This window comes from Temnothorax americanus, unplaced genomic scaffold (genome assembly GCF_048541705.1).
Source record: "Temnothorax americanus isolate GAGA-0224 unplaced genomic scaffold, ASM4854170v1 Scaffold64, whole genome shotgun sequence".
NCBI lineage: Eukaryota > Metazoa > Arthropoda > Insecta > Hymenoptera > Formicidae > Temnothorax > Temnothorax americanus.
The window spans coordinates 639,744-653,528 of NW_027509786.1; the positions used below are offsets into that span (position 1 = coordinate 639,744).

The window sequence follows — 13,785 nt, forward strand, 5'->3', positions numbered from 1 at the left end:
ATGCACAATGCCGAAGTGCTTATAATAATGGTAATGAGAGGAGAAATACGGTCTGTGCAAATGCAGGGACTAGTCCGAGTGCGCGTGTCGCTAGATAGGCAGACCCCCTGGATCTAGAAGCGAAATGGGGACTTTACTTGGAGGTATAGAAATCAAATTGTCTTTCAAATTAATTTATCATGTTTTCCTGTCTCTTTCTCTATTATTTATTAGTGTAATCTGACGATATATTAGATTTAAAATATATATTCCAACAATATATTTTATTGTGATTTTGTGTAGAGATATATTATGATGCATATTTAATGCATCATATAACGCAGTATTTAATTTTGTGACGAGGTACTCGAAGCAAAAAAAAATAATAAAAATAAGATATGTGCATTATAATATTATTGCAACTCGTTTACCCGATGTACTCGGAAATATCTATTTCCGTTACTGCTGCTGCGTCCCTGAGAGACATATCTCCCCATTCCCCATACTCGTGCACTTACGGGGTGTCGCGTATTTTTCCGACGTTAGAGACCGGAGGTAGCCGTCAACGTATACATATAGCCGCGACATATGCTGCCACGCATATATCACGTCTCGTCGTCAACCCCTCGAGCAACCGGGCCCCGGGACCCCGAGACCCCCGAAATTACGAGGGAGTCTGTTTATTATTTTTCTCTCTCTCCCTCTTGCTTCTCGGTCCTCTGTCCAAACACAACGCCACGCGAACGACAATATTAATCCTCGTTTAATTGTTTTCTTTTTGCGATGCGCGTTCTCTAGGGAAAATAAATAAAGCGACGACGGTTTTCCGAGACTGTATCTCATTATCAGTTTCGAAAGAAAGTAATGCTGAAGATGTTGTTTCCGAATCGAAAAAAGAATGTTATTTCGCGAGGCGTCGAGAATATACGTGATTCAACTGATACCGCTATTATTAGTTGATTAAAATATGTGATACCTGATGTTTTAATTTCAGATAATTTTATGATACATATATTTTATTTGTAATTTCAGATTACCTTAGGATATATTCGTGGATAATTTTTAAAATAAATTTCTCAATAAAATTTAGGAGTTTTAACAATTTGAACGTGCTTTTGCACACGCCGCGCTTTACGCCACATGCTTTCGTTGCTTTCGCGGAAACTCCATACGAATAAACAAGGAAGTCTCGGATTACGGTCGCGCCAGACTGGGCGGGAATATGTCTCTTTTTCTTATTCGATCTTCGCCTCATATATATACCACTAGATGTAAAAAAGGCTGCGGTAATTCTGCGTTACGATCGGACGTATTCTGCACCGTGAGGCTGCATTTAAAGTTCAGTGCGTGGGCGTGACAAAACTACGTGAACGGGACACCTGGCGCTCCTAGATCGGAATATTTTGCAGAACAATTTCAGATTTCGACGGAACATCTCATTATCTTGATTAAAAAAGCTTTCATCCTAATTTTATTCGCTTAGACATTTTTATTATCTATACTATTATTATAAAGCAGGGTTTGCATTTTTTTTGTCCGCTATGATCTCGGAAACCAATGGACCGAATTTTTACCAAACGTATATGAAATAGGGGTAGAATTTCCCGGGGAGTGCTATAGGGTGTATAGTTTTTTGTTACCGATCTTCTGGAAACCGGTTTTTCTAATTTTTTCAATTTTTCAGGAAATAATTGGCCGAATCTCAAAGAATTATAGATCAAGCAGAGTCAGAATTTTTCGGGGAGTGCTATAAAGTGTATAATTTTTTGTTACCGATCTTTTTGGAAGCCGGTACGGAAATTTTTTCAATTTTTCGGGAATTTATTGACCGAATCTTAAAGAAGTAGTGGTAGAATTTTACTGGGAGTGCCATGATGTGTACAGTTTTTGTTACCGATCTTTTTGGAAACCGGTTTTTTTAATTTTTCCAATTTTTAGGGAAATAATTGATTGAATCTTAAAAAATTATACATGAAAAAACGAGTATAATTTCCCGGGGAGTGCTATAAAGTGTACTATTTTGTGTTACCGATTTTTTTGGAAACCGGTTCGGAATGACCGAATCTCAAAGAATTGTACATAAAGTAGGGGTTGAATTTCCCGAGGAGTGCCATAAAGTATATAATTTTTCGTTACCGATCTTTTAAAAACCAATTTTTTTAATTTTTTCAATTTTTCGGGAAATAATAAAGAGGAGGGAGAGGGGGAGGGAGGGAAAAAAAGAGAGACTATTTGCGTGTCTTAATACACATGTTCTCCAGGGCGAAGCCCGGCGAGGCATGCTAGTATTGAAATACAACATGCATATGCAAACAACATGCATAAAAATCGAGCGGCAAATATTGTTTCGCAATTTATAAAGATAAACGTTTGACTATTTACTGTCTCGATTGTGTTGGATAAAAAAAACCGCTTGATTGACAAATGATAATCACCGCATAGCGAATATTCTCGGTATAGTATATTCGCTGGCGCACATGTCATTTGATTTATTCATCGAGGGGTGACGTACGATCACCTGGACGTTCGGAAATCGGTCGACGATAGAAAAAAGCGAGACAGTGTCGCTAATATAGGCATGTCATAAATCACGACAGACCGACAATGTCAACGTTGATGCATCGCCGTCGCCGATTTATCGATTCGTCGAATTTCCATGCCGCCGTGATGAAGTCGTCGCCGATAAAGTTAGAGGAGAGAGAGAAAATTCCGATGATTTTTCGACAAGGCAAACTAAACGGAACCTCTGTATATTTGCACCTATATTTGCAAACGAAGGTGCGACGTGATATAGATATCTTGTCAAACGATCGTAAGAATACTATTTTTGTGCATCCCGGGCACAACAGTAAATCTCTTACATTTGTAATTTATATTATAATATTGCTTGTTTATTTTTAATATGTAATAGTTTTACTTCTAATGATAATTTATTTCAAGTGCATGCAAAGAACTCTCCCTTCTTGACTTATATTTTATTGCTTTACATATGTCGCATATCGTTTTTATCTTTTCTCGATTAAATCGCATTAAAAGCTTCGTCGTACTTGTACGACGATCGGATTATCCACCGCGTTTACACGAGAAACAGGTACACGTAGATCGGATTTCCACAGCCCAGTAGCTCATCGATACAAAGGGTACCCTCACGTGTCCAACCCTTTTTGCTGCATGCGACATTTGACCTCGAAGTGGGCTCGAAAGAGATCCATGAAAAAAAAAAAAAATCTTTATGAATGAGAAAATAGGGGTAAATTTAGAATGAATAAATGCAATACCAATAAAAAATTAAATCGTATAACTTACAGAGAGTCTAAGAAAGTTGAGATATATAGAAATACTTTTTCAAGGGAGTAAAGGATGGTCCGAATAGCCATTTGGAGCTAGATAGACATGGAGGGGTAGAAACAAAGAGGAAAAATTTTCGTTGCACATCAATCACGAATGTCTGTGAAAATGATGTATACGCGCGCATATGTGTGTGACATGTATTAACATATTCATGCGTGACAAACTGCGCGCGAGGACTTCTTCCTGGACGCATCTGTCCGTCAATCTCCGGGACCCTGTCCGCATCGTGAAAAGTGTGAAACCGGACGGACGAGGCTGTCGACGAAAAAAAACGAGCGATATTTATTTTTTTGCTCTTTTCCCGGCGCGGCGATTTGATCACGTGCCCGACGAGATAAGACGCCGAAGACTAAATAAATGAAAGGATTAAATTTCGGACGGTGTTTAAACATTGTTATTTATGTTAATATTTATTTAACAGTCATCATTAAAAATCATTAAAGAATTATAATTGGTAATCTTATCACATTTATGTACTAAATAAAGCATGTCAGAACTCTCGAGCCAATGGACAGAGAGTATCGTTGCGCCCGGCGATGATATTTCTTTGAGATTTATTGTGTCGGATTCGATCGGAGCGACGTATCGATCGGATAGATCGGGCCTGACCCATGGAACGGCCAGCGTATTACGTAACGGAATTCAGAAGGAATGCATAAGAAACGCGTGCACACGTCGATCAATCGACGAAGATACACGCGACGCGCGTTAGCTATGCCAACGTCATCAGCCAAAACGAAAGTCGATGATGTAATTAATTTATACATGTAACATATTAATTTACACATATATATAATGCAGTTGATGCAATTTATTATTTATTATTTATTATAAACTTATATATTAAATGTAATATAAAATGAAATAATACGCGCAACTGACATATAACACGCGTCAATAAAACTTGGAATGTAATTTTCGATAAAGATACAGACCGGCAATTCTTGCTCAAGTTACATAATTATACGTGTCGATGTGTTGAAAAAGATAGGACATTGTATAATGTCTTATCGTTAATTTATTGAATACGAACAGAGTCGTATAGATACAAATCACGCACGCATTACTTTGTACGCGCCTGCATTCTAGTTGTCTGCACATTTTTGTCGAAAGTGATAAACCCGTTGTATCTACTAAATAAAGACGGCCCCCGCGCGATAACTTTCACGAGATAAAATTCTTGCTTGGGCCTGGGCACGATTTATCGAGCGGTAATCGAGTCGCGGCGATCGCGCGAATTCTCGGATCGCTTTATTCGCCTAGCATGTCTCAGTAAATGCAGCTCTTCAAGATACACGTGACAGGCGATTCTCAGTTTTACAAAAAATATCTATTTTTTAATTTAATACTGTGACAATCAGCTGTGAATAAACGTGATTTCTGACGAGATTGTATTTTTTTTCTATTTTTTACATAAGCAAAAACAGGTTTTCGAAAATAATAGAACAATAACGAGTCTAATTCCAGTTAAAACTCTCATTAACGCTTTGAATGAAATTTGATATTAATTTGACTCACAACAATCCAGGAAGTATATTTGTTTAAATATTGTACCAAGTAGTAATTGTATCACGAACATTTTTATGGAAGTATTTTATATATATATTTGTATTAATATATAATATACATTTTTTAATATCTGTTATTATATCTTTTTTTTATTATGCTAACGTTTCTTCAGGTAATTACGAAAACTCACTGGAGTTTTGATCGTTTTCCACGGGATTTTGGATTGTCTGTCACTCTGTGCGCGCATTGCAAAATTGATTTTGCAACACGCAAGTGGCACGGAGTCTGCTGCGGAACTCGTTTGTCCGGTTACTTTCCATTCGCGGGTGCACTTGGGCTCGCGCTCGAATTGATCGTTCGCATTTTTTTTTGTTTTGCTTTCCATAAACGCGCGAGGCCACGGCTCGGAATATTAATCGTTTTTCGGCTGTCGGGACACTCTGGACGGCGTGGATGAGGAATTTCGTGACATCGCGAACCTGTCGCGCGTCACTTTAAAATTGCTGTCAATTTTAATAAAACTGAAATAAACGATGCTTGAACGGTTTCACTGCTCGACGCATCTCGTTAACATTTTTTAATTAAAAATCTTAATTTCGTATTTACACGTTGGGGTGCTAAAACGAATATGAATTCGAGCTGTTGTTATTATACGCCTATACGTTTCCGTTTTTTTATCCGTGGCCTACATTTGAATAAAAATGTTAAAAAAAGTGATGCTATGTTTTTCTTGTTTTCATACATATCTTGTTACTGTTCATCAAATGTTATTTCGCTAAACGCTATCGAAAAATATTTTTCCACTATTTTGAATAAAATTGTCAATTCCACTCTAAAAATAAGCCTTTAAAAGAGACACGTTTCCTAAAGTAGATGTTGGAAACGAGTGAAACTCTTGGAGCGTAATCTTCGTAAGTGTACTTACGGGATTACGAACGTGATTATTAGGACGTTCATTCTGGCATGCGCTAATTTTTCCTTTGTTCTGCGACGAGCGTCCGGTCGCTCTCGGTTCGTCCGAGCTCGTCATTCGAGCGTTTTATCAAATTAACTCGTTTAATTGGGCGCATCCATTATTCCATGGCACCCACGAGGTACGAAGAAATACGATCCTATGGGAAACGCGCGCAATTCCGCGTTGGATCCGAATGACGTAAGCTCTCTCGCTTTTTCATAAACGCAACACTTACGAGAATTTTAAACTTTGGATTTTTTGGATAAAATTCAAACCGGTGGTAATTATAGCTTGCGAAACTTTTCACTGAAGTGCTTTAAATCATTTTTACTTATTTTGATTGTTTGCGTTGTTTCTTATAGATTTCTAGCTATTTTTATATTGTACAAAATTTGCTTTCTTGATTAGAAAAAACATTTGAATAACACAGGTGTGTAAAGACCAGAGCGAGGTAAAAATGTCCGCGAAGTTACGCGTTATTATTTCAGCAGACCGGTTAACGGGTGATCTCGTTTGCGTAATAATCGGCTTGGGAATGGGAAACGACAATGGTATAGTTGCGACGGAATGCGCTGTCGACTGATAGGTACATACAAACGATAAATGCCGCTTGCAACGAGATTGTCTTGTTCGTCGAGCAACGTCTGTCCAACAAATATCGTTGTTAACTGAAAAAGCACCGAGTTGAATTGTGATCGTAAATCTACCACGATTGTTGCGTCGAAACTTATTTGAAACTTCGTGATTGATGCTTGGATTAGATCGATGCTGCCATTTCTAGATATTATTTCGAAAGGAACATGATATATATTTTTAACAAATCAAAACGCAATAAGGCACTTTTCCCTTTTTTTTAAATCAATTTTTCTTTTGTTGCCTTTTTTTCTTGGCCGACACTAAACCCAAGTTATGGCAGATATATGAGTTACGTTTAGAGACGCAACTTGCAACGGTGCGGGTCCTTTATGGCATTCGGCCGAGTGTGCCGAATGCGCAATTATCGAACACCGACATAACGCCAGCCGCGGGAAGAAAGATCGCGGACTGCTTCAGAAGTGTACCGATTTCTTCCACCAGAAGTATACGAGACTGCCGGCTCGTCGCTTTCACGAAACTTCTCTTTCGTAATGTCACCCGCAACAATTCCCTGCCGTTTCTCGCGTCATTGCATTTGCATGCCGCATCAAACTCCCAACAAATCGATACTAATTGCATCGATTTTGTGAATACTGACATTCGATCCGACTTCGTCTTGAACACACTTTTCACTTGTCAGAACGAAGTAAAACACTAAATAGATGATAGATGACATTTAAAAAAAAAATGAGATAATATAAAAAAATATGAAATATAAATATCGCGCGTGAATTGTTAAAAGAAACTATATTAAGTAAAATATTATAAATCATGATTCTTGGGTGATTTCTATTGCGTTTGCGTAATTGCTAACCTGGGAATCTCTCGCGAATTTAGAATGCCGGACTGCAATGTGATTGTGAGGCAATCTCTTTCTGTTTTTTCTCGAGCTAAAAGCGAGGACGACGCAATGAGCCTCGAAGGAAAGGATGTCACCGCCGAGATCGAAAGACGACGTCGTTATCGTCATTGCGGTCCGAAAAAGTCTACATCTGCTATCGCTACAAATGTAACCTCTCGTTCTCGATTCGGCTCGTCCCAGCTTCGTTTTCACTTCGTACGCGGCTATTCCGAATTAGGCGATCTTATCGAAGACTTAAACGATGTTCCCAGGAGATCGTTCCGGTCTCTAAATTTATCTCAATCTTCGATTTTAACTTAGCTTGTCGAATGTCCGTCAGAAAGATCGTTTTCCAGCTCGAATTTTTTCACGTTTACTTATCTTTCACTCAAATATTAATTAATCGGATATTTTAATTGAATTGATTGAATTGCACGTAGTCATGCATCGTTTCGTGAGCATTCTCTCCATTTATTCAACAGTTTAACGCTTCAGTAGATCCGCTCGCCCTTGAATTTCAAAGAATGACCGACGAATCGGCGCGGCGGCGTAAAGCCAAAGCTGTTCGCGCTTTACGTCTCGTGCGTGATTTTCTCGATCCTTTGGCGAGGCGAGTTCTCTCCGCCGCGCCGCGCGCGATAGAAATACGATCATACGAAGCGATTATTTCTTTGCGGCACAGAGCCTGGATAATTGCTATCTCGCTTATTGCGCCTCGGTCTCGCTTGTTGCGTTTTGGTCAGCGAGTATTTGGAATGAACGCAGTGGCGTAGTTCGAGTCTTTTACTGTTAATCTTACTTGATAGAGGTCATTCTTTACTCTTATCAAGATATAAATTGTTTTTCTGTTACTCGTGTGACGAGCGATATCATTAAACAACGTTCATACGAGATTGCCGATAATCCGTCAAATCTGAGGAACAGCAAATTTTTTTCGCATCAACGAAATTGGAAATTATAGGAGTCGAACTTATTATAATACGGGCATTTTGAACAAATTTGAACTTTTACTTACTAAAGACTTTAAAGTAATTATATGAAACAATTTTTTTTACTGATCCAGCTGTTGACTAAGCTGATGCGACGCTCCGAACTAGATTAATATTTTAACAGGAAAACTTAAAAAAAAAATAATATTTCTGTTCTGAGTTTCTCTTTACATCGCATCGGCAGAAAAGAAAAGGAAACTGACTACGCTCCTGATGCAAATTCTCGTCCTGCAGTTAGAGTTGGCAGTTATGCAGAAAAGAGCATTCCGAGTAGTAACTCGGGGCTCGATTCGACAGGCCCCGGTACCTTATTAGAATTTATATTTCAGAGTATTTCAGGAAATTGCGCGCTGCCTTTCAACCGGGTACTTTCTAATGAATCCGGAATCATTTTTCCTTCTCTTGAGAGAGGTCGTTCGTTAAGTCGGCGACTTTTTCATCACCGTAGAAATCTCTAACATAACATTTCGGAATGTAGGACCGACCCGTTTTTGACATTAACCGCACTTTTTTCTTCCAATATAACAAGTTCACAGTTTGTCGTTGGTTATGTTTATAGCATTAGTGCTTGAGTTAATAACATTGATGGTCGGCGTCGTTTTTCCGTCAAAAAATCGCAAAACAAACCGTTTAATTCGTTTCAACTAATAATATCTGGAATATTATCGGCAAAAAAATATATACATTAGCTAATAATTATTCGAACATTGCAGCTTCGAGAGTTCAAAGAATAAAAGGTTACGCCTGAGAAAAATAATATTTATTGATGAAAATTATTTTATATGATAAGCTTTTATAGACGTAATTAATTTATGAAGAAAATTTATTTATTAATTCTTATTTAAATAATGTTTATCAGTATGTGCACCCTTTGTTTTGATTACTAGATATACAAATTTTTTGCACTTGTTGAACTAATTTTATTAATGTTTCTATTGATATTTTATTCCACATCTCTTATAATTTCTTCTCTACATGTCTTCTTTGTTGTAATATATAGATTTTAATAAATAAAATAATGGTGTAACATTGAATCAAGGATAGTTCGATGAACGTTGATAATATTTTAGAATATGTACAATTACAAGCAATATACAATAAAAAAACAGCGTTAATTATTTTAAAATCTAATAAAATGTTATTTATGTTAACAATGAGACATTTATTTAGCTTTGAGAAGTAAAATATAAAAGTAAAATATAAAATATTTGATGTTCTCATAATTATGAGCAATAATGTACCTATATGTAAAGAATAGAGATACGCGGGCAAAAATTATGCATCTCATGCGTCCTTCACGATATTTTACTTTACCTTCGGTATTTATCGTGCGTTGTTTACCGTAAGTTTTCTATCCACGAGATCAAGGACCACAAAGTGCTTTACTCTCAAGATTTACTCACGCATCACCGCAATATCACAGGCCAATATTACGGGCCACAGAGAAGAGAGAGAGAGAGAGATGAAGAGAGAGTGTCTTGTAATAATATCGTGTAACTTACGTACGGACGAGTTATTACGCGGCGCGGAAATATGTTAATATACCTATTTCTTAATATATAACCGGTAATGATGCACTTTACTTTATGGGATCGCGCGCACAGAACGTGTTCTCGAAACGGCCAATATCTCTCGCCGAAGAAATCGCGCGGGATTTTTCCATCGTTATGCGTTTAACCTTATGCACTCCAGGAAATAAGCTCGACCAGGAAGCTGACCGTCGGAAATTTGAAAAAAAAAATTGACAATGTGTCGTCTCGTGCCGCGCCGTGCGATACGAAATATAGGGAATAATAAATATACAGGTCATATGGCCAATCTCCGAGCAAACAATAAAAAGATATTGGTTCAAATGTATCTAAATAATAATGATTTATATAGTAGGATTATTAAGATAGTGGGAAATAACAATCGATAAAAATAATGGATAAAATTACAAAAATATTTATCAAATTAAACAACAGGGGAAATAATAATCGAGTCAGTACGTTAGGATTACCTTGAAGGTGCTAGTCATCATTAGAAATGAAATCAAGTTTAATATGATTCGCTTATTTTTTAGGAGGCAGCAGTTGGAGCAGCCCGTATACTGCGAGTCCGAGTCGCGGCGACCCATCACCGTGGAAGATGACAAGCAAGACGTATCAGGCGCCAATCCGGAGAAAGTTAAGGTATAAAGCTACACATTGTCGGCTACGCTAATGGAACGTTTCTAAAAGTATTAAGTATTATACTTTCCAAGCTAGTACAATTATACGTATTGATGATTATTGATTTGTACTCGCGACAACTAATCGCGTAGCTTTACGAATGGGAGCAAGAGGAGAGGTGAAGAAAACTGTATTCTGAAATATCTGTTGCAGAGTACGACGCAGGATCTATTCGAGTTACTTGAGCGAGTGCAGAGTTCGCGTCTTGACGATCAACGCTGCGTTCTGCCGTCGTACTTTTCTCAGGTATGTGAAAAGATTCATATTTATTCTAACATTCATTTTTACGCGTTACTGCAATATCATTATGATGTTATTACGAGAGGAGAAAGAGGAAAAAAAAGAGCGTCTTGTAATAACATCGTATAATTTATATACGGGCGAGTTATTATCCGGCATCCGCCTCCGCGGCACGGAAATGTGTTAATATACGTCTATTTCTTAATATATCAAAGCACGCAGATACGCGAATGACACCATACAGTAAATTATTTAGAAAATCGAAATGGATAAAAAAAAATGTTTATTGTTTTTTCAACTGTAGACACACTATAGAAGGACAAGAAACTTCTTAGAATAAGACCCTTCCTAAAATAACTGATTATAAATAACTCCATATATTTATTATATGATATGTGATACATATGTATATTTAGGAGTAAAAATGTTTATGACACGTTTTTTTTATTTTTATTTAAGATGACGTTCCGCAACGTAACATTTACTTAAGTCAATGCGGCATACCGGTGCCCGTATATTCTAAAAGAACTGCTAGCTCCTCGTTATCTAATTTCACGCATTTAACCGTAATTTAACGAGTAGCTCGAAAGTCTCACGAAAGCTGGTCCAAATTTACGACATTTCATTTCTGTCTCACGTTTTCATGGTTGATTTAATTTTCAAGCGTTTCGAAATGACATTGACAAACTGTCTCAACATCGCGACCGAATATTTCGAGCATATCTAATACTACGTAATCCTCACATACATAAATTGTTACGTTACTTTGCGAAAGTGGTTAGAACAGGGAGACCTTAGTGGAAACACGACGACCACACGGTGATCTGTACTTGGGTTGTAATAGATTTCACATAAAATTTATAGTCAAAGTATCATCTCTTTAATTATTATATACATACATATATATGTATGTTATTTTTTCACTATTGACCGCTATTGACGCGATATCTTACTTGAAAGAAAAAAATAATCGGTTTCTCACAATAAATCTTTCCGTGAAAGACAAGAGATAAGCTTTTTTCTGAAATTGTTCATTCGATTATTCTCAACTTTCCGTTTCTCGCGCGTAAATCTCGCGTGACACTGTCCACGCCCGGCTATGAGAACGAGCCAGAGATGAATGGACGACGATGCGAAAAAGAGGAGAGATAGGAAGAGGCTGAGAATGAATGAACAACGTGATCCGTTACGGCTGCCTGGACGCGGGCGAAAGAACTCGAGACGAATCGCCTGATCGCGCATCACTTGATTTCCTGGCGATCGGGCAGAGCCGCGTCGCGTTATGGGGCCCGGTATCGCGTCAGAGACCCCGCGTTTCCCCCTCGCTAGAAGGGGCATCGTGCCAGTCGCACATTAAATCGGCACGGTACAGGGGAACCTTGCCTTGTCCCCCTTTACTCAGCCCGAAATGGATAATTAAAGAGAGAGAAACGCGCTTGTCTTCGCCTCGGCTTGCTGGTTTCGCGGTAATTGATTGAACGCCCAACGGGATTAAATGACACCGCGGAGCAAATTATGCGGGATGATGCAGAAAAAGATGCTGCTCTTTTCAACCATTGATGCTGAAAGAACAGCTAAAAAGAAATATTAGTGTTTTAATATCGAAACGTTTGTAGCAATGAAATTTCCAAAATTGTAATTGCTGAAAATACTTTTGCATATTATATTAATAAAGGTGATGCTCTCATGTGACGATGGCTAGGAAATTATTCAAACATAAAAAATTAATTTTTATTCCAAGACTTTCCAAAAATTTCTCGAGAAGGTATGGGAATAAATAATAAAACCACGTTGCTTCCAGTTAATTTTGAATTTGATTCAAAGCACCAGAGGATCATCAATCATACTCGGTTTAATCAGTCGCGACGCTAAGTCGGATCTTCTCTTTCGATCGAAGAAACCAAGCGACTTTTACATTCGTGGGAAAAGTTATCACGAATAACAGGCAAAGAGAAAAAAAACAAGAGATGTCTGCAGGAAGTTGCGCATATGGGAATTACTGTTGAGGAATATTGCGCGTCTCTCGCTTTCTTTCTCGCCGGTGAATCGCGATCCGGATTTCAACATATATACGAACTGTAATCATCTGCGTACCACATGCTATCCCACAATGTCGTGAGTCGTGAGAAGCATTCGCTCTCTTTTTACCCGAACTCGCTGTTCTTTTTTCTCCTGCTTTCGCTTCGTGTCTCTGCTTGATCGGTGGATGTTTTTTTGTTGCCGATAATGCAGATCGCGTTGATCGGTCTGATCGGAGAGGTATGTTATCGACGGTACGCACCACTATTCTATATTATCGGCTTAGAAGAAGTTGGTATCGTGATGATCTTCTTTATCAACAATTTAAAAAATATTTAATTTTATTGCGTTTTTTAAACAAGCATAAAATCAAAAAATTCTGAAATTTATTTAACTCTCTTTGATTATTGCGAATTAATTTCGATTAACGTTGCATACCGGGTTGTGCAGTACATTTCAAGATAAGATATGTTTTATAAGGCTGCTGCTAGATGGCAGAAGAATTCTGTTAGTTTTTATCCTTGTAATAATAATTCGTACAATTGTTTAGAATGTTTAGATTTAACGAATCCGCAGACTCGACTTTAATATGTACCTATTGCGGATATTCTCATTTACACATACATATTTATACATAATACTTTATATACATTTTTGCAAGCCATACATACTGCGATACACATATATCTGAGAAAAGATGGAAATAAAGGAAAACTAATTTAAGGATAAAATGAGAAAGATACTAAAAAACCCATGATTGATATAACTAAAGTAGAATAGTGAAAGCTAGAGGTTATTTTTTATTTATAGTCTTTAATTTAAAAAAAACCAACTCTTTAAAATCCTTATATTTTTGCGTATTTTTATAGTAATATATTTGTGAAGTAATAAAATCATATTAGTTTTGTTTTATAATTACAGTTCAATTATCGCTGCGATTTTTAATTATCTATATTTCGCTTTAGGATCGAAAATATAATAATTAATTATTTATTTAATAATTATGATTAATTAAATAACAAATTAAATAACAATTAAGATATTATGATCGGAAAA

At 37.2% G+C, this 13,785-nt stretch overlaps 1 protein-coding gene across 6 annotated transcripts in view; it reads left to right on the top strand.

The window, feature by feature from the left end:
• Window positions 1–13,785, top strand: part of LOC143905616 (rap1 GTPase-activating protein 1) — a 110,297-nt gene that overhangs the window by 60,438 nt on the left and 36,074 nt on the right. For all 6 annotated transcript variants that reach the window (XM_077421128.1, XM_077421129.1, XM_077421130.1 and 3 more), the window contains 2 exons: window positions 10,323–10,431; window positions 10,624–10,716. In XM_077421128.1, the coding sequence (XP_077277254.1) occupies window positions 10,323–10,431; window positions 10,624–10,716 (202 nt within the window). The remainder of the gene's footprint in view (window positions 1–10,322; window positions 10,432–10,623; window positions 10,717–13,785) is intronic.